Below are 21,668 nucleotides of genomic sequence, written 5' to 3'. Positions count from 1 at the left end.
CGGCGAAAGTGTTAAGGCACGTGGATAATTCTTGATGTAAGGCTTTAGAATACTGCAACAGTTATAATGAATATATATATATATATATATATATATATATATATATATATATATATATATATATATATATATATATATATGTGTGTGTGTGTTGTTGTTGCAATTATGAGGCCTTCTGCGACTGCAGCTTTTATATATACAAGTGGAGCGCAGCTTGCCCGGGAAGCCACGCCAAGCGCAGACATCACAGCAATGTGAACGCCACGATTTGTGCGTTCTTTAGTTATTTTTATCTTTTTTTACAGACGTAATAGCACCGGTACCTAGGTTACCATGGCAGCGCTGCGCAAAAGTGCAAGCGGGCTAGGACTCGCCGCACAACAGGAGGGTGAGCAGTATAGAGAAAGAGAAAGTTTCAAAGCCGTGGTCTTTGCAGGTGAGTCCGATTGAGGACCGTGATTTTCCGGATCTTTTCGTGTATTTGAGCACTGAATGTGCTATATGGCTGGCTCTTATAGCAGTGCGCTGTAACACACTTCCTTTAACAAAGAATGATTGGACACAAACGCTGTGTCAGCTCGTTCGCTTTGGACTCATAACTGATTGAGAACGCATCCTACCCAGACACATGAAGCAGCGCTCGTTTACAATTGGTGTCCCACTGAGCTGACTTCCAGTACGTGACATGGAAAATCTAGTACTCCAGATTTGTTCACAGAAAAATGCTGAGCGAGAGCGCGCGCCGCTGCGGTAGAAAAGTGTGCAAGAGGCGAGGGTAAAATGAACAAGCACGTGTTTCGGAGGAAACAGGGAGACGCAAAATAGCGCGATAAAAGCTGAGGTGTGTGACCGCAAGAGACGCGAACTTCGCCTACTACCGCTGCTGGTCCGTTAATATTGGCAGGGCTTTCTTTCAGAGACGCTACGCACGACGATGTTCCCTCCGTCGAGGCACCATGTTCGCACCAACTTCATCCCATGCTACATTAGCGCAAAGTCACACATAACGCATCCTGTGTCCCCACTGCCTTTGAAACGACAGCGAGTGAAAGGGATTATATTTTTCTAATCAGGATAAAATACCCACCACCTTTGTTTGCTTCGCACAAAAATCGTACAAACGATTATAAATTGAAAGAGCCACAGTTTTTTCTTTCTTTTCAAGACGTTGTTACGTTTTAATCTATAGACGTTCGCCTTATCATGGTACCTGAGATAAAACTGATTTTCAGGAAGGAGTTACTGTGACAGCTCCGTGCTGGCGAGCCGATCCACGTCCACCTCACTCCAGCGAAAACATAACATCGATTCAAAAGGACATGACAGGACAAGATGAAGACACCGAACGCTCTGTGGGGTCCATAGAAGGGTCATGGGAAGCCCGGCCGGGGCACGTCGTCAACGACACGGAAGTGGTCTTGAAGCCCTCAATTTCTGCGAAATTTCAGCGGGCGGTTTGGTGCGTTCCTTACTTATATCAACTCATCTGGATGTCGGCCCTGGTTTGTCTGATGGCTCCGTTTTTCCCGTCGCTTGTGAGTGAATTATTTTCAACTTATTTCATTGCGAGATAAAGCGGTTCATATCAACTACCAGTAATTAGCGCGATTATGAGACAGAGGCTGGCAGTGGAAAACCGGCTGATTCTTTTCTTCCGCGTGCTATTATTAAGGAGAAAGCCTTATATGTCTCATTGCTCAGTCGACCTTCAAATTCCTTGAGTGAAAACACGTCGGCGACATGAAAAGTGGCAAATAGTTTACGTGAACAGTCAGGCGATTTAGAGGCAATGAAATTCAGAAGGATGACAAAGCGAATTAAGAAAAATCAAAGTAAATTCGTAGACGTCGTCCATAAGGCGTCGTTCTCGACGTTGTTCTAAACGTCATCTTAGAAGTCGTCCTAGACGTCGTTTTTGAAGCCATCCCAGACGTCGTCCTCAAGGCGTCCTTCTCGACGTCGTCCTAAACGTCGTCCTTGACTGGCTTTTGCATCCCTACCAGCAGTCAGCCTTAAGTGTACTCCTGTAAATGTTTTTGACAGAAGGTCAAAAGTTAAATCGCGTGACGTATCTACGGTTTAAGAGGCTGCTAGGCAGCGTTTCTGTTTTCTGTTTTACTACTTTGGAGCTTAAAGTCGCCTTTAGTGTTGAACGTTGATGCGAACTCCGGCATCCTGGACACTGCGATCGATGTATGAAAATAGAAGCATGTTTCGGAATCGCTCCTTAATCAAATGTACCTCGACGTAAATATAGCGCTAAAATCTTCTTTTATCGCAGAAAGTTTATTTTAGAATATTGTCACGAATGAAGGTAACAAGAGGATTAACATTGAAGATCGTTCAAGACGTGATAACCTCATTATTCATGGTCTTCCCGATGTTGCGTCAGAAACATGGGCGGAAAGTGAAACAAAAGTTCTCGAGCTTATTTCCCGTTCCCTTCAGCTCCAGGTTACCCCAGATTGCATTGAGCGCGCACATCGAATCGGCTCCTTCAATCCTACCAGATGTCGCCCGCTAGTTATAAAGTTTTCTTCCTTTAAGGTCAAGGACAAGGTACTTTTCTCGCGACTAAAATTAAAAGGAAGCACGACGTATATCACCGAAGATTTTTCTCCAGCTACTCGAATTGCCAGAAAAAAACTAATTGAATTTGGTAAAGCTACGAATTGCATATATCAGCTGCGGTATAACAAGCTGCATGTCAACAAAAAGTGCTACATGTACAACGCGACTACTGATAATGTTTTTGAGTTCGGTTCCGCCCCCGATGTGCGCGCGAGAGATAACACAGAGATTGTTCCAACTAACCTAACATCTGCATCATCATAACGAGTTGCGAGGGGTGAGGGTCGTACTGATAAAAACAAACATTTGTCAGTACTTTTTTGTAATATAAGGAGTGTGTTGCGTCATAGGGATGACTTGTGCTCTGCTATAGACTCATCCAGTGCTGATATTGTGGTTTTAACCGAAACGTGGCTTTCCTCTTCTGTTAAAAATTCCGAAATATTTTGTTGTGAAAAAAGTTTCAAGGTTTATCGTTGCGATAGAGGTGAAAGGACTGGTGGCGGTGTGTTAATCGCAATTGCAAGTCATATTGAATCGTTTTGCGTGCGCCTGAATAGCGAATTGGAAATAACATGGGTTTGTTTGCATTTGAATAACCAGAAACTTATTTTGGGTGTATGCTATCGCCCGCCATCTAACAATCATTCCTTCGTTACCAGTCTTCATGACGCAATAAACTCATTAATAATACGCTTTCCTTCCGTTCCGATCATTCTTTTAGGTGACTTCAACTACCCAAATATAGTCTGGACTGGCTTGCATGCTTACAGTCACCCATTTTCATCAGACGCGACTGACTTCATAAACATGTGTAGCGATTTCAGCTTCAGTCAATTGATGACTCTTCCTACTAGAATTACCCATACAACAGCCAACATATTGGATCTAATTTTAACAACGTCATCTTCTTTAATATCTTCAATTAGCACCATGCAGGGCATAAGTGATCATTCATTAATACATTTTGTCATCGATGTTCCTGTTAGAAATGCTCCAAAGATTCAGAAAAAAATACGCGACTATGCTAAAGGTAACTTCGAGGCCATTAACAGTGAACTTTCTTTTTTTCTTGATGATTACTTGCCGCTCTTTTCGGAACGCTCAATTCAGGAAAATTGGGATTTATTTAAAACGCAGGTTGTGCATCTTACTAATACATATATACCTTTGCGCAATATTTCCGTTAACCCGCAATCACCATGGTTTAACACCACATTAAAAAGGCTTTCTAACAAGAAAAAACAAAAATTTCGAGCAGCTAAATTTTCAAATGTTGATTCTAAATGGTCTGCATACCATATTGCAGCCAATAATTATAAAAGTGCTATTGAAAATGCGAAGGCTACTTATTTTAATGTAACTCTACCATCACTTTTAACAAGCAACCCAAAGCAGTTTTGGAATGTAATTAATCGAAATGAAAAATCGTCAATATCATTGTTTAGTTCCTCTGGAAATGCTGTGCCTTTTAGTGAGTGTGCCCTTGTTTTGAACTCCGCCTTTGTGGCTTCATTTTCAGACGTTAACGTGTCATCTTTACCTCCATTTCAACATACTGGATTTGTTCCTATGTACCCGGTCGCTATTGATGCTTGTGGAATTGTTAATGTAATCGATAATTTAAAAATATCGTGTTCCGCGGGAGTAGATGATATTAATTCAAAATTCCTAAAAAGTACCAAAGAATATTCTTCAATAATACTTTCTAAACTATTTAATCAGTCTCTTAATTGTGGGTATTTGCCGGACGACTGGAAGGTGGGAAAGGTGGTGCCGATACACAAAACGGGTGATCAACATTCTCCTTCTAATTACCGTCCCATATCGCTAACAAGCATCCCATGCAAAATTCTTGAGCACGTCATTTTTTCACATTTAGTAAACTTTTTGGAGTCTAATAACTTCTTTTCTCCCGCCCAACACGGTTTTCGTAAGTCATTTTCGTGTGAAACCCAGCTACTAACCTTCACTAACGACCTTCACCTTATTCTTGATCGAAGTTCCCAAGCTGACTGCATATTCCTCGATTTCGCTAAAGCATTTGATAAGGTATCACATAGTCTACTACTTCATAAGCTAAGCAAACTCAGCATTGATTCCGCTACACTATCTTGGATTCACGCCTTCCTAACTAACCGGTCTCAGTTTGTATTTGCGAATGACACGTCTTCTCCTTCAGCTTCTGTGACGTCCGGAGTGCCGCAGGGGTCTGTACTGGGTCCTCTTCTTTTCCTTATATATGTCAATGACTTACCCTCCTGTGTTTCATCTTCGATTAGCTTGTTTGCTGACGACTGTGTTATATATCGTGAAGTGACTAACAAATCCGATGTTTCTTCTCTTCAGTGTGACCTTGACCGTGTATCTGAATGGTGTGACTTATGGCATATGCAGCTTAACACTAACAAATGTAAGGTAATAAGGGTTTCTCGGCTTCAGAGTGATGTCTCTTGTTATTACCTAAACCACACTCCTTTACAACAAGTAACAACCTACAAATATTTGGGGGTTCATATTTCATCCAATCTGTCCTGGGAAACTCATATTCAATACGTAACAAGTAACGCCAATCGTATGCTGGGTTTCATAAAACGAAATTTTTCAGCAGCTCCCTTATCACTTAAACTACTTCTTTACAAAACACTTGTTCGCACCAAACTAGAATATGCCTCTTCAATTTGGGACCCCGGTACTGACGTATTAACATCTGCAGTTGAAGCAATTCAAAATAGATCCGCCCGATTCATACTTACTAATTATCACCGCACTGCCAGCGTAACATCCATGAAATCAAGTTTGAACCTGCCTAATCTTGCATCGCGTAGAGAAGTTTTTCGTTTGTGCCTGTTTCACAAAATCTACTACCACAATCATACTTTGCGTGACAAGTTATTAGCACCTCCTTTTTACATATCACAGCGTCTTGATCACCGACACAAGATGGGCGTACCTTCATGTAACACTACTACTTTTCACAATTCATTCATACCCCGAACTACAGTGTTGTGGAACCACCTTCCAGCGTCTGTGGTATCAATATCTGACAGCGTTGCTTTCAAAAATTGCCTTAACAATGTTCACATTTCAGCGTTTCACTAATATGTACATATTGTTTTACATTCATAGGTTGTTATTCCTTGTATGTTGTTGAATTCTATTGATGTAACCCGCTCCCCTCTGTAATGCCTTCGGGCCTTGAGGGAACTTTTAAATAAATAAATAAATAAACAGTGAACTGAAAATAAAGGATTCATCGGTGAACTTGTTTCAAACAAAATAAAGAACGAGCGTCGGGACAGCAGAAAAGCGAGCGGCGATTTGGCGCCGTAACAGCAAGTGAGAGCGAGACTGACTTGGACAAGGTCGCGTGCAGCTCCTTATCTAGTGTGCGTCGCCATCGCAAAAATTCAACCCAGAAGGTTAGAGCATAGAGCGTTCGAGGTGAGTAGGAATAGGCACTTTCGAGAAAAAGGAACTCGGACAAAATGATTTAAGTTACGCCCCGAGTAGGAATAAACTCGAATCCCGTAGAGTTCCGTGACCCTGCGCTGCATGCTCGGTAATGCGCGCGGCAATATACTGGTCCTATCCGAGCAATTAAAAACGGTGCCGAGACCTTTCGGTAAAAGTGGGGGGATATGTATAAGCAGCAAACAAGTCCTAGTTTTATAACCAACACATACAGTGGTTAAGACAAGGCGCGTAAATAAAAGCATATTTCAGTTCCATGACGAAACGTGAAGCGTTTATTATGGCCTCTATACTTTTCCTCGCCGTATGATGTTTACGTTCGAAGCTACGGCAATCAGGTACAATTACAATGAAGGTGGACGTCACGGAGTAGCAAACGCACGTCAAAACAATATATCACGTGTTTTCTTACTGGCTCGTAATTTGACCATGGAGGCCCGTAGCATTATTTTCAGTGCATCACAAGGTGAGAGAAAGCGTACCTAGTCTACCTGAAAAGCCGAGTTTAATGGTTCATTACAACCGCGATCCCGATTGTATTTATGTAGGCATCATTGAAACATATAGATAACATAACTTAACAAAAGTATATGAGCTGTTCTTACGATATTTTTTTTACTTTTGTGACTGCTTCATTGAACGCATAAGTTAAAGGACACATGCAAAGGAAAAAAACATTTTTTTTTGACAGCTTAGATGGAAAAAGGATGTCATAAAATGATTTTACAACGAAGAAAAAATTTTTTAGAGCTATATTTACGGCGCTATACGAATTTGTAGTTGGCGCTCGCGGGAGCCGCCGCTGGTCACGTGGTAGGCCCGCGCGCCGCCGCGCTGCGTCGCCGCCGCACGCTGAGCGTTGTGCGAACGCCGCTTCAACGCGTTTCTCCACGCCGCCGTCGCCCCCGCCGCACAAGTTCGTCTGCTTCGGGGCGCCGCCGCCGTCGTCTGACCGGCGCACAGGTCTATCACGTCTGCTTGCGCTTTTTCAGGAGTTTCCTTTGGGCTCTAAAAGTTACTTATTCGTCTTGGTTTTTTGTTATACTCGAAAAAAAGATGAATAAGTTACTTTTAGAGGCCATAGGAAGCTTCCGAAAGAGCGCAAGCACCACGTGATAAATAAAGACCAGTCACGTGATAAATACGGACCACTTTTCCGCGGTGCCCGCGGGCGCCAACTACAAATTCGTTTTGCGCCGTAAATATAGCTCTAAAATTTTTTTTTCTTCGTTGTAAAATCGTTTTATGGCGTCCTTTTTCCATCTAAGCCGTTTAAAAAAAATGTTTTTTTCCTTTGCATGTGTCCTTTAAGGCATAACGGTTACGACATTTTAAATGTCCAGTCGTTAAAAGATACATTTCGTTAAGATTTGACGCGTTTCCACTGACTATTTTAGACCAGAGGTGTGCAAATAGGGATTCGAATCCAGCAGCAGCAGCAGCAGCAGCAGCAGCAGCAGCAGCACCAACACTGCTGGTTTTCGTGTGTTCTTTTTTTTTTTTTTTGCCCTGTGAAATTTCTGAATGACGCAGCGGTATTTGATTTAAATCATTATTCGCACCATCACTAATTGAAACTTCGCTTTAGAGTAGTCAGACTAATTTTTTTTTAGAACCTCTTCAACGTCCTATCGAATGACTTTGTGGGTTCTGATTATATGAGGCTCTGTGGCCTCCTCCAAGCGTTCATTTGCTCAACTAAGTACAATAAAAAAAGTTTTTTTGTTTTTTTTTACGTAAATTAGGTTCCGAGTGTCTGCTACAGATATAACAAAATAGATTTCTTGTGATCTTCAGTCTTGGACTTCCGTCCTACCTTTATGGTCATTCCAGTATCTGCGCCCTTGTTGACGCCATGACTATGTTAGCACTGTAGACGCGTTCGCCAATGAAATTGGCTAGCCGTCTACGACATGATTCAGCAGCAAGAATGAAAAGACGCTCTGAAAGCAGACACCCGAATATTTTTGTCCGTTTTCGCTTGCATGATCATGTATCTCTAACGGCTTTACGGATTATTATTTTCTCTGGTATTTTCGGGTAGGGGCCTGAAACAAAAACACTATATTGACAACTTTGGGGGACAATTGTAACATAATCTTTACAATGTTGTGAATATAAGAGAGGAAAAACCTTCGGAGCCTCTTTAGACGCACGAAGAAAGACACACCCTCTTAGCCAGTTATTAATCCGTTGGACAGCTCAAAACAAAAGGACACCACAAAAAAAGAACAAAAAAACAAAGAGGCAAACTTTTTACGGGATCAAATATATATGTTTTGGCCCGAAATGACAGCGAATTTCTGCTTCGAAATAATTTGGACCTGCAACAATTTAAGCGAAGTTTCCAAACGCCTGAGCTTTAAAAGCAAAAATCGTGACTAGCTAAGACGATGCAAAAACTTGACGAGAAACATCTGGCGAACCTTGAGTCTGGCAGCCGAAGTGTCGGAAACAGACTTCGCAAACAACATAGGCTGCCATCCCGAGGATAAAAAAAAAACGTTTTCTTTCCTCGCACAAGTTTGTGAATATTTTTTTAAACAATTCTCAGTAAGCCGTACCTTGGATTTCAGGCCACTTCAAGAGGCGTCAAAATCTGGGAGTACGGCATGGTGTTGTCGGCCTTCAAGCTAGCCATTCTACCGGGAAGTTTGCTTGGTGAAAAATTTGTACGCACAGAGAGAGCTTTGCATTCAACGTTTCTCGCTTAGGCGAATGCAGTGATTGTGGTCTTTTGCAGATTACAGGAACGTCACCCAGAGCGGCGTATGTGACTTCTGTGACAAGCATGAGCGTGTTCTGCCTCTTATTTGGGTGAGAAACCGAGTGAGACAACCCTTATGTACATCGTTTTCTTAGTATACTTTCCCATTAAGATTTCGTTTTTAAGCTATATGGGGGGAATTTGATCTCATCGAATTTGTGTCTTCATTCACATGCAAGCTGCGGCCGTAAGGACAAACACAGTTGGCGCGCCTTGGAAAATTCGAATTTCAAAAGTACATGCCTGAAATTCGCCACGCGAAAACAGTTTCGCAAGAAATTGTGTATCTATTTTTAAGGCTTAATTCTGAGGTGAAATATTAAAACTAAAGCAAAATAGGAGGCCGTGTATTTACTATGTCTTATACCAACCCACTAGCCGTCTGGACACACTGGCTTATAAGCTCGCTCCCGGGTTACTTGCTGAATGCAAAAACGCTAAACACCAATGGCAGGGGCTGGCGATGAGCGAGATAATCGCCATAATTAATACTTTTCACCAAAAATATGAACAATGACCACTTGGGAGCAAGCTCACAAACCACTGTGCAGACAACGAACATCGGTATGGGGCATAAAAACTGCACAGCCGCCATTTTTGAAGCCATAAGTTTAAGAAGCTCGTTGTGCAGAAAATCCGGTATCGGCGTCGGTGTCGGCGTTGGTGTCGATGTCGCCGTTGGTGGGCCGGAATATTCCTGATTGGTCCATAAACAATTTATTTGCCTCAAGGGAAAAAAAGGAATATTGGGTGGAGCGGGATTGAACCCACGACATTTCGGTTGCGAGCCCGACTTGAGCTCTGAAAAAATAGACATAAATCTTCTTGAGAAACTGCGTTCGTGTTACCAATTTTAGGTATTTACATTTGGAATTTCAGTTTTGCAAGGCAAGCTAAATATGTTAGTTTTTGTGGCCGCATTCTGTATCCCTTCTAGACCTCTTGTTTAGAGTACCATCAATACATCGACTTGAACATCTTCGTCGATTACACTTAAACGACTGTATAATGCCTGCATTATTTTATCTTTCCCATATGCTGTCTCTGACAATAATTTCTTTAAATATGACTCTTTGACTAAATATCGACTAAACGATATTGTAGAGAGGCACGTAGCCAGGGGGAGGGGGGGGGGCATGCCCCCCCCCCCTCTTTGAAATCTTTAATTTTGCTGGGGTCCTCCTCTCCACCCTCCCCTTCATACAGCATTTTGTCATGGGCGGGCCCCTCCGAATCAACATTTTGTCTACGTGCCTGATTTTAGAATTATATCACTGGAATACATTTTATTCTTGAACCCTACTCTCTATGTATTGCTTCTGAAGTTTACTATACTCATTATAACTTCTCGTTTCCTGAACGTGTTTGTTAAACTTACAAGCTATGTTCGCGTTGAGTCCAACATGTATCTAGTTTTATGTTTTAATTAGATCACTGTTCAATCTAGCTATGCCTCCAAAACATTTTAAATGTTTTAGATCGTTGTACTGGGTGAATTCTGCCAAACTCTTTCTGGGACTCGCCATACTCATTTCCGCTTTTGGTGGAGGAATGAAGGCAATTTTCGTCACAACTAGTCGAACGATTCTTACCTCCACGAGCCACAAAAACCGAAGCCTTTTTGTTGTAAGTTGATTTCTATATGTACCTTACGAATACTGTTCAATGTCTGAAGGCCCCGCTCTGAAAGAAAAAAAACTATGAATTTATTTCTCAGTAGTACACGGAGACAGCTAATCGCGGTGAACAAAACAAGAACCCTAACGATTGACAATGATTATAATACGATTAGATTTGAAAACATGTGATGTTGTTCGGCATAATGTTTCCCATGCTCGTTGTTCTCTGCGCACATGTTTTTATTTTCATATATTTTCAAATTCTGAGCTTTATGATTTCATGGTATCATATACTATTACTCACTGTAATTCGCTTTCTCCGCGTTTTGCCGGATAGTGAAGTCCCAGAAATTTATTTTAGCAGATAGCTTTCGCCACTGACACCTTAGAAAACTCAGCGTGTGACTTAGTATGGTCACCCTTGCTGCTTTTTGACACGTTCTTCGGCATTCTTATCGGCTAATGACAGACTCTCACTGGCTGCGAAGTGGCAATTATCGATGATCGGGACTCGTTACGCCCTTTGCTTCTTAAGATATCAGTGACTATACGGAGAGCAAGTGTTTCAAAAACGCATATTTAGCGCATCGGAAAGTAAGCATGGTCACTCCAATCAAAGGGCAAATATAGGGCGTCTGAATTACCGAGGCTGCATCTAAAACGGGCCATAAAAATTGTCGCCTGCACGTAGCAATCTAAACTTTTTGTTAAAGTTGGAATTTAACAACTTGGTTTTACCTTAAAATATTACAAAGCGTAGCTTCCTTTCTGAAGAAAATAGGGCCAAATAACTTGCTAGGGTCAACGGCGGACGGCGACGCAGACGACCGAGTTGAGTGGTGGGGCGCGTTTAGCGCACGTATTGATAGATGGCGTCGGGATCAGAGTAGGAAGGTGTAGCCGACCAGCGAAAGAAAGCAGAAGGTGCGTAAACGAAACCCGTCGGCAGCAAGAGCGCCGTCGTTATGCACCAGCGTTTTCTTTTATTTTCTGTTACTTCCAATTTTGCTATCATTGTCCTGATTTCTTTCCTAAACAAACTTGTACATTGCAAGAGAATTATGTTCATTTTAATAGACCACGGTCGTCTGCGTCGCTGTCTGCCATTGACCCTGGAAAGCTTTTTGGACCTATTTTTTACAGAAAGGGAGCTACGCTTTGCAATTTTACAGGGTAAAGCCCACCTGCGAAATTTACCTTCGGCGAAAATTTTATCATGCTACGTGCAGGTGCCGATTATTACGATCTATTTTAGGTTCAGCCTCAGTATTTCAGACACCCTTTAGAAAGCGCCTAGAGAACGCTCGACGACGAGGCAGTCAAGCGCGCGCCGTCATTGGTTGAGGTCGGGGGAAAGAAAAGTACGTGGGCGCATGTGGAGGTTAAACAAGCGCACGAGGTACGCGAAGAGCACACGAACTTGCGCGCAGTACAGCATATTAAAAACACCGGTGTGCTTTCGCATATATTTCTAGTTTGCCGATTCACAACACCGGTTTCGTTTCCGGGACAATACGGCTGAGAAAGATGCCGAAGCTTCGAAGCTCTACCGCACCTAGCTCAAAGGCAGAACACTTTTTTTTTTTTTTTTTCATAAAATGTTTAACTAAAAAATAACATTCGTTTTCTTTTACTTTTTTTTTTTGCAGGAGACGATATTCGCATTTGTATATTCGCAGGCTTTGCATGGTATTTATTTTCTTCAACATTTGCCCAAAATGAGCTATATATTTTAAGATCAACCAGTAGATGCGAATATTGTTAGAAGGTGCCATCATTTCTCAACCCCTAGCGCTACGTTCAAGGGGAAGCTCAGTTTTCTGAGGTTTTAAATGTACCTCTGCAAAACAAAAACAAAACAAAAGTAGTTCGCTTTTTCTTTTTTGTTTTTTACGGACGTTTTGTGTATTTATGTGTATTTGGAGATATGCTATTCAGGCAAATCCTGCTTCCCTCACTTTTTTTTAAGCATTAGATGTTTTTTTACGGAACCCCCAATTGCAATATTTTGAATGTCCGTCCGTCCATCCGTGCTTTTTCTGTTAAATTTAGCGGGAAACTAAATTTGTGTTTAGGGAATACGACGTAAATTGATGTCACTTGAGCCGACATCCCGTGATCTATACACAGATTAAGTTTCCCCGCTAAATTTAGCAGAAAAATTCATGTCGCGTTACCGGCCGAAACGTTACCAATACTCAAATTCAGTTTAATTCAGTGTATATGCTATTTTTTGCGGGTAAAGTGACGTCACATTTCCTGACGTTCAAGTGATCTATATATATATCTATATATATACATATATATATATTCAGTTTCCCCGCTATATTCAGCGCGAAAATTGATGTCACGTCACATAACCCATGTGCCGACTAAGTTTCCCGGCTAAATTTAGCGTCTCCACTCAAAGTATTGGGGAATTCGACTAAAATAAAGAAACGGCGCTTTAATGTCCCCGAAATGGTGCTTTAATGTCTTCTAAATAATTCTAAACGATCACTCCTAAAATACTGCATTTCATCCATTGTGAGACTTTGTAAATACCGGTCGCTGCAATTTTTTTTTAATTTTTGTCCAGAAGACACACGATACAAATGGTTGCGTAGGACAGACGTCGGCATTTTAGGTCGCCCTCACTCACCCTCACCCCCACAGCCACACTCACCTAAGCCCCTCGCTCACCCTCACCCTCACAGCTACACTCACCTTCAGCCCCTCACTCACCCTCATTCTCACATTCACACTCACCCTCAGCCACTCACCCTCACTCAACCTCACGGCCTTCACGCCCCTCACTCATTATTTGCTGTCATCATCATGAAATTTTATTTTTCTTGCACTATTTAGACACACAATTACGCGCTATAAACGTGTTTTTGTGCATTTAAATATCGTTGAGAATACTAATGCATCTTTCTGAAACAGTGTATTTCCAAAAAAAAAAAATTTTTAAACCAGAACCAAGTCCTTTGTTGTCATCATCACCGGCACGAGGTATCACGTGAAAATATCGCGTCCCTGATTGGATACAGCCGCTTCAGACGTCTTCGAATTGCTCCGAGTTGCTCGTTTGTTTCGAGCCGGACCCGATCTCAGCAATTCGTGTCCGCCTAGAAAAAGCTAGGGAACAACTCACCAGCAACACCAAAATTGCTGAAAAAGTTGCTCCGTCTGAAGAGGACCTCACGCACTCACCGCCCTCACGCCCCTCACGCATTCATGGCCCTCACGTCACTCACACACTCACCGCCCTCACGGCCCTCACACGCTCACGCACTCATGACCCTCACACCCCTCACGCACTCACCGCCCTCACGGCCCTCATACCCTCACGCACTCATGGCCCTCACGCTCCACACGCATTCATGGCCCTCACGTCACTCACACACTCACCGCCCTCACGGCCCTCACACGCTCACGCACTCATGACCCTCACACCCCTCACGCACTCACCGCCCTCACGGCCCTCATACCCTCACGCACTCACCGCCCTCACGCCCCTCACGCATTCATGGCCCTCACGTCACTCACACACTCACCGCCCTCACGGCCCTCACACCCGCACGCACTCGTGACCCTCACGCACTCACCGCCCTCACGGCCCTCATACCTTCACGCACTCATGGCCCTCACGCCACTCACCGTCCTCACGCCACTCACCGCCCTCACGCCCCTCACGCACTCATGGCTCTCACACCCCACACGCCCCTCACGCACTCACCGCCCTCACGGCCCTCACTCATCCTCACACTCACGAATTTTACTGATTCAGAAACTCACTCACCCTCACCTCAGCTGTGAAGGTGAGGGTGAGTGAGGGTGAGTGAGGGCCCTCATGAGTGAGGTTTGCCGAGGTATGGCGTAGGATTAAGCCTTTGTTGCATACTTCAAAAACATCCTTGCAAATCATAAAATTTTGCGTTTTTGCAACCATTGGTATTGAGTTGAGACCGAGGATTTCTTTTTCTTAACTTTCAGGAATTTGGTTTATTAATTACAGAACATCCACTACAGTGGACAGCATGCACTGGGGGAACAAGATCCCTTTCGTCAAATGACCATAACTTTGGGTTTTCTTTTTGAACTCGACGTCTTTATCTTGGTGGCGAAAAAAATCTGTAGTTAAATTCTTTTGAATTTTTGTTGAAAATTTTCTGGAGTTGTATTGAATTTCTTTTTAAACTTTTTTTTAATGTTTTTTAGACTTTGTTTTGACAACTCATTTAACTCCTAGTTAAAATTGGCCACTTAAAGTTCTTAGAATTCCTTCTTACATACATTCTTTAGAATTCCTTCTTACATAAATTTTGTTGAATTCCCTTTGACGGAACCGCAGATTAACGTTAAAAAAAACACTCAATCTTCTAGATATATTTTTGACTTTCGTTAGGAAATTGTCCTTTTTGGCACATACACATCCCACAAATAAGGAATGTAAACAAGCACAAACAACGTTAAGCACTCAACACCAGAAACACAGTCCTGTTGACAGCACCAGAGCCTTATATAGCCTACATATTGAAGATAATCATTTGGCCGGTGACCACCTCAGCACTTACTAAGTTTCCAAGTCTCCGGTCTCCTTCTCGAAAGTCTGTCAAAGGGAAAACAGTGTTTCGAAGTTCGTAGACTCTATCTCTTACTAAAAAGCATTGGTACAACTAATAATAATTTCGCGTAGTCGCTAAAACAACATCCACAAAAACGGCTCATAGAACGAATGTTATCGCTTCTCTGCATAGCACCAATCAGGACGAAGCCAGTCAAGGCGGTCGCTCCAGTTTAAAATAGTTATTTTGCTCTTCCTTGAATAGGGTCAATCATGCCATGATAGTCATTTACAAAGTGAGAACGGCTGGGCATGTTTGTCGAACGCCTGGCCTCCAGCACGCGCCCCATGCCTTCCGTCGTGCATTGACTGCGCAGTCGAGCTCGAGGGGCGCGAGACGTCGAAGAGTTGTCAAGGATAGAAGGCTCGCGCTGGAGGCAGTAGAACGGAAGCTCCTCCCTACGGTTCTCAACTTGTCAGAGACTATTGAGAAACTTAGTGACTTTTGACATTTAGTCAAGATGTATTATGTTCAATAAAAAGTCAGCAGAAAGTCTGTAGCTTTTCTTTTGACACTGGCTACAGAAAGTCAACTGAATAATTTGAACACGAAGTAAACAGAACGTCTGTGGTATTTCTGATAACACTTTCAACAGGAAGTCAACAGAAAAAGATCCAACGTAGAGTTAATAGAAAGTCAATAGCTTTTCTTTTGACTCAGGCAGAAGAAAATCATAAAACAAGTTTCAGCACAGAATCAACAAACTTTCTGTTGACTATGTCAACAGGAAGTCAGTCAAAAGAAAGTAATCAGAGTGAACAAGAAATCAACACATTTCAATAAAAAGTAAAAAAAAAAAAACATCCGTCATATCGGACCCCGCACACGACCGCAGACCAAATAAAATAATAAAAAAATGTCTCTTTTTATAAAATAATATAAATAAATAATGTCAATAAGCTTTCTTTTTATTTTCTAGAAAATAACCTACAAAAACACGATAAATAAGTCTACAAAACAAAATCTATTGTTTTTCCTTTTGAATTTTTTTTAGAAAATAACCTACGGAAAAACGTCTTTACAAGTTCTTTTTAATTTTTTTATAAATAAGTCTACAAAAAATTCGATATTTTTTCTTTTGAAAGTTTTTTGACAATAGTCGAAACAGAGTGCGTTTATAAAGAAATTCAGTAGGATCGCGGAAAGTCAATAAGAAGTCCAAAGAAATTAACAAGAATGTTGAGACCCGTTCTTGTAAGGGCAGGTTTATATGTAGCGATCATCTTCATCACTGTCATCACTTTGGCTGGCATCCGCTGGCATCTTCTGAGCTATTATCACACCTGCCTTGATCATTATCCTTTACGGCATAATTGATGTCATCAACTCGCTCTCTAAAGATCATCACCACTTCTTGACGGCAGACCGTCTTTAAGTAGGACATTGATTTCTGAGTCAGATAGTGGAATATCCAATAAAGCGTCGATGTCTGTTCCCCTCAAGGGCAATTTAGTAGCAGAGTGTTTGCCCATAAAAAAAATAATATAGTATTTATTTTTTGGAATATGTAGAATTATGGCACCTTATTCATTCCAACAGAAACTTGGACCATTCCAGTGTATTTACAGCGCTGCTGACCAAAAAGAAAAACAATTTGTGCGTAGCACACAGCCCCATAATACTGCTGTTCATGGTGTCCACAAGAGTGGACAAGCCACAAATAGATAAATTACTGATCAATGGAGACTTATTTAACAGTCATATTTATATAGATTACACCTCAAGACTTCCTCGAAGGCATGGAAATGTTTAACAGAGGAGTAATAAGCTTTTGCAACAGTTTACGACGCTTTTGCTAGGATGCGCGTGCCTTACCAGGAATTTGTGGAAGTAGCCGCCTTGGCCGCTGAATATATCAACACCAGTGGAATGGTGGCGCCATGTATGAGTATCGAAAACACATACGTCCACTGAAGTGGACATCATCCGTACAGGTATTATACGGCCTGGCATTTTATTTAAAAATTAAATAACTTTGTCCACTGGACACTATGCAACAAAGGGTTTTCAAACCGGTCTGTTTTTGCACTGACACTTTCCTTTCAAATTTCTTAGGGCTTGCTCGAAGCGGCGTCAGGATTAGGAAACATTTGCGGTCAGCTCGCTGGCGGTGTCGTCACTGATGTAGGTCTAACAAAATAACGATATTCGTTTTTTTTTTTTTTGGCCAAGACACATCTTTACGTAAACTTGATATCTTTGCTTTCACAGTTGTGGAAATTACCAACGTCCTACTACGCGTGCGGTATAGGTCTCCTCTTAGCACTGCCATTTATAACGGAACCGCATGAAGTCACTGAACGGAACAATGTCGAATCCCCTGCCTCATCTATTGACAGCAGCGACCAAGGGCGTCACGAAGGTAATAAGGGTAGCCTAATATTTTTCGTTTCGTTTTACGTAAAAGTTACTACTTACATGTGAGTTGGGATTATCACTCATAAAGGGGGGTTCTACCAATGACAAAAAAAAAAAATTCAAATTAACATGTCGCGGAGCTGCTGCCAGAGGCACTTAATTGAAGATTGAGTACTGACTCGTTCGTGTTAAAGGTCAGCCAATTAAAAACAAAATAAATAAACGGTGTGTGTTTTAAACGCGTCTCGTTTTATCTGTGCTGCGTGCGACTTGCGAGGGTGCTAAATTAAAATAAAATAAACAGCTTGTCAGTTATTGAGTGTCAGCGATACATAGAACGAAAAACAGTTATAATACGGTGGTCCCGTAAGTCAACCCGGTCTTTAAGTGTTTCAATCCTAGACTTAAAATGGTTAAACAGTATGAGGTAAGTCTGCCTTGATGTGCCCACACTGGTTCACAGGAGATTTACGTTAACCTAGAATACCTATAAAATTTCCATGTAAAATAAATCTCAGAAACGTTTAGTCTGCACAAAAGGCGGAAATCAAAGAATATGAAGCCAAGACTTACACGCCATTTCGTTGCGTGCTTCAGGCCTCACTACTGCGTATCAAAATGATCAAGGCATTTTTTGCGCCTGACATCCCATTGAACCACCCCAAACTACATAATACTAAACTATGACTGACAGCGATCCTTTACAGCAGGGTAGGGGGTATATAAATGCTTGGTTAAAGATTGCTGGGTCATTGGGAATTAAAAAAAAATAGCCTGGACGAAGGAAGCTTCACGCACAACGCTGACATGCGTTTAACTTATTTAAGTGGTTAAAGTTTGAAGCGTCAGGTAATTTATTGTCATAAATATCACTACTTAAAGTTTAAAACTGTGATACAAACATGTGTCATTTTTTTATTTTATAAACTCCATGCCAAATTCAGAAAACGACTCTTCGCTTCCCAACATCGGAGACAGCATCAATTATTACAAGCTTCTGATTGACCCCATGTTTCTCGTGAACATGGCAAATATTTCACTGGTTTGGGTCATCGACAGCTACAACGACACCACTCTAGAACCCTATCTTTCTCAGGTACTGAATGTTATGTATATATTAAATCCTAAACACACCGGTAACGCAAAAAAGTTATATTCAAAATATCGCAAATTTTCTTCTTGCGAACGAAGCTTTTGAAAAGGTCAATTGGTAACTTATATTTTAGATAAAAAAAACTTACCAAGAAACTGTATTTTAGTAGAACTTTTTCTGCCACTTTGATGCTTTCCAAAAGTTTTCTTGCAAAATATTCCTACCAGCTTTGACAGCTTTCCTGTTCGTTCAAAAACTTCACTCTTGTTCAAAACGGTATATCTATTTCTTTCAGTTCAATTCAACGAATGAAAACGTAGGAGCCGTATTTACCTGTAATTCAGGTGGGTATTCTCTAGCGTCCTTGCTTGCAGGATTCTTGGCATCACACGAGGTAAGCCCACTTCTAATTTTAAGCAATTACTTTTTTCTTAATAATTATGTCCACACTGCTAGTGCTTCGTTGCCATTAAACATATTTAAGAAAAAGTAAAAATAAATATATCTCATAAAAAGAAGACGTCGTTCATTGTCCAGGTAGTTTTACTGCCTAAATATTCCAGAAGAAAAAAAATTTGGAGCGCAAGGGAACGCTTGACTTTCGCTCAATTATAAAAAAACAAAAACACGGAAACCTCTAAATGAAATATTAAATTTACTTTGGCACATAATTGTGCTGGTTCGTTAATGTATTAAATTTGACATTGTTGCTCCCAATTCTAAGCGAATGTTTCACCCTGCAATTAAACGTCAGCGTGAGATTCATTCCCTGTTTTACGATGAAATGTTGTAAGAGTCTCGTTTGATACACAAATCGTACTGACGTCCAACAATCTAACGCCCGTTACGACCACAATCTTCAAAGTTTCTTAAGTGAACAATCTTTAACGCCAATGGTATTGAGGTCGTAGTATACCGGCAGTGATCAAGTGGCCGTCGCCGACGCCGCAGGTTAAACGATTTTGTTTTTCCATTCTACTGACCATTGAAGCAGAGATGTAAAAGATGACGTTTCCCCTGCCTGTCGACACTCGGTTATTTAAACTCATTCCCTTCCCTTTATCATACAGGGACTGTAGTTCGACTTTTAAAATTGTCTCAGAATGTCCGGTATTTAATAAGCTGAATTAAGTTAAGTTGCTGATCAAATTTCAGCCTTTTTCATACACATGACAGACATTACGGCATATCAGCAGCAAACGAATGGGGACTCAAATCTGCATAGGCGGATGATTTCTTCCCATACTTCCCATGAGGTAAACTAGGGGAATATAAGCAAAATTTTGTGTATAAAATCAACTGTGTTGCAAACATGTATTCAATTAAGTTAGTTTTCTTTTATTGGGCGCAAAAACAGATGGAGACAACAACCATATTTGCGGGCTATATCCTGAGTGCCCTGGCATTCTTGCTCGTAGGGCCTGCACCGTTTCTGCCATTCCAACCGTAGGTGTCCAAGCAAAATGCGTAATATTTGATTATATTAAACACTTACAAATTTTATTTAAATCATAAACCACAATGGTACTTCGATAAATAAAAGCGAAGAAATACTAATGCAATATTTAGAATGCTAGTACTTTATCATTATTTGAAAACTTTTTTTTAATATTTAGTGCTCTGTCGGAATGACCACTTTAGCAGTCGCATATTCAATATAGTATATAACCGACTCTGTGGTGTCCGCAAAAGCGACTTTTATCGGTTTTTAAACGATAAATTAAAGTAATCTTTGAGATAGGCAGGCACAGGTTATTTTGTTGTGTAAATGTATTTAATACTAGGGGTTTGTGGATTATCCTGGTGGTACTAACAACTTAAGCACTTGTTAAATAAACGGCAGAATGTATCTTGCCACTAGCATCACCTTTTCTCCTTTCTTGAACGTCTACTACGTAATTATGGGCATGACGCAATGAAACTCGATACACGCCAACTTCTACAAATTCGCTTATCTAACCGCTCATCCTCCTTTGATAAAAATATTACATAAAGTGTGGTCTGAATTTTAAACTTCAAAGCAGAATATTCCAGATTGCAAGTACTTGATATAAAGTAATAACGAGGATAAAGGAATAATAACGTATTACTCTTCTCTTTTGGCCGGCCAAAACAACAAATTAATTACAACTCACAGCAACAGATTATTGACAAGAATACACAGGGTATTTACATGAAACACTGCGATATATTTATGCAAAAAGGCGCGCCGTTTTGTGTTCACCAGAGTAAAGTTGTCTCCTAAGATTCAATCTGACATACATTTTCGGCGCTTGGTCTTGCCCCTTCTTTTTTCCTTTCTGTTCTTTCTTTTTTGCGCTGTTTTCACCGTGGACCCTAAAAATACTTGCCCAAACATAAATTCTAGTAAGGTAAATTGCCCATTGTGGTAGAGGAGCCTGTACGACGGAAGCTTTATTAAATAGTACACGTGTGAGGACAACCTATCGTAGGTAGCGCCTTACCTACTTTCTATTCTAAGATAACGGTTCTAAATGTTTCATCGCTAGACTACTGTGATGCATAGTTCCACGAGGCCCCATAAGCGTATAGTTCTCCGGCCAACAAAAATAAGTGTATGTAAAAAATACATGCAATCAGAACTTTTATTAATAATAAACTTTCTCTTCCTCACACTGCTTATGAAAACACAATGAAAAAATTAAAAAAGTTTACAACTTCCAGTAACGCCAATTTAGAGCGCAGTTTTTGAGGAGGAGGAGGAGAGGGTACTGATGGGAGCGTATGACCCTCTTCTTCATCCGTACCCTCCCCTCCTCCCCTCCCCCTTTCAAGCGTGAAATGCGCGTCGTCACGCGCCGTTTCAGCACGGTGCACTTTGGGACGTTACCCATAATACACCGCGCGTTTACGCCGACGCCAACTCCGACGGTGACGCCGCTCAAGCCGAAAACGGGCACCTAAGAGCTGTGCTCTAAAAAAAAAAAAAGAGTAATAATGTTAAAGTAAAACTTGAATCTTCCGCATAGGGTAAGATTACAGCTTTGTTTTATATATTTTAGAAGCGTGGCACTTATCAGCGCTGGACAGTTGCTGATGGGAAGCGGCATGGCATTTATATTTGTCGGATTCTTCACACTCTCACTCAAAGATGTCATGCAAGTATCGTTCCTATACGGTTTACAGGCTAAAACCGTGTTAATCTCTTCTTTCTG

At 41.3% G+C, this 21,668-nt stretch overlaps 2 protein-coding genes across 7 annotated transcripts in view; both read left to right on the top strand.

Annotated features, from left to right (window-relative positions):
- LOC115330235 (MFS-type transporter SLC18B1) overlaps nt 1-521 on the top strand; it is a 49,745-nt gene extending 49,224 nt beyond the window's left edge. Inside the window, exon 14 of the mRNA XM_040504095.2 lies at nt 306-521. Within this exon, the coding sequence (XP_040360029.2) occupies nt 306-311 (6 nt within the window). The 3' untranslated portion in view covers nt 312-521. The remainder of the gene's footprint in view (nt 1-305) is intronic.
- Nucleotides 522-1,231: 710 nt separating this feature from the next.
- Nucleotides 1,232-21,608, top strand: LOC121832923. Of its 6 annotated transcripts, none has more exons than XR_006077957.1 (7): nt 1,232-1,535; nt 8,622-8,717; nt 8,789-8,862; nt 17,097-17,165; nt 17,253-17,403; nt 18,788-18,886; nt 19,850-21,608. XR_006077957.1 is itself a non-coding variant. In XM_042291833.1 (4 exons), exons 1-4 carry the CDS (start codon nt 1,320-1,322, stop codon nt 18,810-18,812), a joined length of 411 nt encoding a protein of 136 aa, XP_042147767.1. In that variant the 5' UTR covers nt 1,232-1,319; the 3' UTR covers nt 18,813-19,052. The 6 variants fall into 6 exon arrangements, 1 of the variants encoding a protein (XP_042147767.1); XR_006077958.1 differs by having other exon boundaries at nt 21,516-21,600; XR_006077955.1 differs by lacking the exon at nt 19,850-21,608 and having other exon boundaries at nt 18,788-19,052.
- Nucleotides 21,609-21,668: the final 60 nt, after the last annotated feature.

The sequence above is a fragment of the Ixodes scapularis genome, unplaced genomic scaffold, assembly GCF_016920785.2.
Source record: "Ixodes scapularis isolate PalLabHiFi unplaced genomic scaffold, ASM1692078v2 PGA_scaffold2__306_contigs__length_199485367, whole genome shotgun sequence".
In the NCBI taxonomy this organism is placed as follows: domain Eukaryota; kingdom Metazoa; phylum Arthropoda; class Arachnida; order Ixodida; family Ixodidae; genus Ixodes; species Ixodes scapularis.
Note: the sequence above shows the minus strand (reverse complement) of the source record. Positions and strands in the feature narration are given on the sequence as shown.